General features: G+C 36.2%; 1 protein-coding gene across 1 annotated transcript in view; it reads right to left on the reverse strand.

Annotated features, from left to right (window-relative positions):
* Positions 1-2,005, reverse strand: part of MED13 (mediator complex subunit 13) — a 150,389-nt gene that overhangs the window by 126,867 nt on the left and 21,517 nt on the right. The window contains exon 3 of the mRNA XM_011979163.1: positions 1,555-1,723. Within this exon, the coding sequence (XP_011834553.1) occupies positions 1,555-1,723 (169 nt within the window). The remainder of the gene's footprint in view (positions 1-1,554; positions 1,724-2,005) is intronic.

Raw genomic sequence — 2,005 nt, forward strand, 5'->3', positions numbered from 1 at the left:
CTGCACTCCAGCCTGGGCAACAGTGTGAGATTCTGTCTCAAAATAAATAAATAAATAAATGTATATGGCAGATATTGCTAACTGCCTACCCAATATCCATTTCCACTTCTTTGATCTTTGGTATCTATCTATCACCCCTTTCTTCTTACTAACAAAAACTTCATTTTGTTCAGAGCAGCTGTTTCCAAATAAAAGATATCTGTTTCTCTTAGTATGGCCAAAGATACGTCAGCTAGAGTTTCCAGAAAATAATTTACTTTCTGACTCAGGTGCCACACTTTCTTACTTCCTCCCTTCCTTTCTCTTCCTGCCTGGAATTCACCGTGAGGTCTGGAGGTGCAACACACGGGAGGACCAGGAAGATGTAAAGATGGCACAGCAGAAAACTCTGGGGAACCTTGAATCCTTGATGACATTATTGAACAGATATACCAGTACTAAACTATCTACCTCCATACTCCTTGCTACTGAGAAAAATCAATCCCTACATAAGCCAACTAGTTAATGTTTTTCTGCCATTTTCAGCTGAATGCATTCCAAACTTATACAAGTATTTTGTTAACAATAAAGGTTTACGTTAATTTTCAAAGAGGAAAAAAAATGAAAGCACCTTTATTTATCCAGGCTTATCTACTCATCCAGTCTACTAAAACTAAAAAGTTTCAAGAAGAAAAAAAAAAAAAACCTCCAGGTGCACATGAAAAAAGATGCGCATATATGACATGAAAGACCTCAAAATGATTACAATCTCAACCAAATGTTCACTTCACATCCTCTTACACCTTTCAGGAAAAATTAGTAAGTTCCCTTTAATTTTCTCTTCCCCACATCCCATCTTACTTGCCACTGGTTCATCTCTCTTGAAGTCTCACTAACTCAATGACTGCTGGGAACTTAAATCTTCTGACAGACTATGCCTTATATTATCTAAATCACAGAGAAGCGTAGTAACCTGAAGGTTTTAATTGCACAGGAGAAGGAGGTATCTATCATAAGTCTTCTGCGCCTCTATCTGCAACTACTCTAATAATTAGTGTCATAAATTGCTTAATTCATTGCTCAAGAAAATTATAAGCTCTCAAAGAGTAAATGGTCTTATACAGAAAACACAAATTTAAATTACTTTAATTAAAGGGAATTGAGAGACTGGGAATAAGAAGGGTTAACTTAATCCAAAACAGACTCACAGATCACTATCTTTAACAGGTGTTAATGTTACTTAACTTTAATATCAGAGTGCTGGGCATACACTTCCATGCCTAAGGATCTGCTTTCATCCCATATTTTGTCTATCATCCCAAATCAAAATTTAGGCCACTGTATTAAAATACAGCTTATTCCTACTGTAAGAAAATTCTTAAAGAGTGTAAAGGGAAGTGTGTAAAGTGGTTAAAAAAAAAAAAACAAAAAACCTGACTATATCTAGTATTTTGTCACTGATAACCTCCTGAATATGTCTGTATGATATTAGCTTCTTTTATCCCACATGCTCTGTAAAGATACAAAAAGGAACAAATCTAAAGAAATATCACATCAGAATTTAAGATAGCTTACCTTTTATTTATAGGTTTTTCATCTTTTTCATAAGGCTTTACAAACCACTTGCCAATACGTACAAAATTCCTGTTCATTAAACACCGTTCCAATAGATTGTGAACTGCTTTGAAAAGCAGAGTACGGCATTCATAGGAAAGTCCATTCTCCCACACTCCATCTTCTTCTTCTAAAAGAGAAACGAAGGAAACAGTAAGTAAAATAGTAGCACTATAATCTATTCAGAGCCAAGTAAAAAAGGTTACAGTTTAAACTCTATACTCATCAACACTAGCTTATCCCAGAATATTAAGCTACAATCACTTCAATGTATCTCTAGACATTAGCAGGTTTCAAAGTTATTCCATAAAGAATAAAAGGTCTGGCCGGGCGCGGTGGCTCAAGCCTGTAATCCCAGCACTTTGGGAGGCCGAGACGGGCGGATCACAAGGTCAGGAGATCGAGACCATCC

Source organism: Mandrillus leucophaeus, unplaced genomic scaffold (assembly GCF_000951045.1).
Source record: "Mandrillus leucophaeus isolate KB7577 unplaced genomic scaffold, Mleu.le_1.0 Scaffold20, whole genome shotgun sequence".
NCBI classification, from domain to species: domain Eukaryota; kingdom Metazoa; phylum Chordata; class Mammalia; order Primates; family Cercopithecidae; genus Mandrillus; species Mandrillus leucophaeus.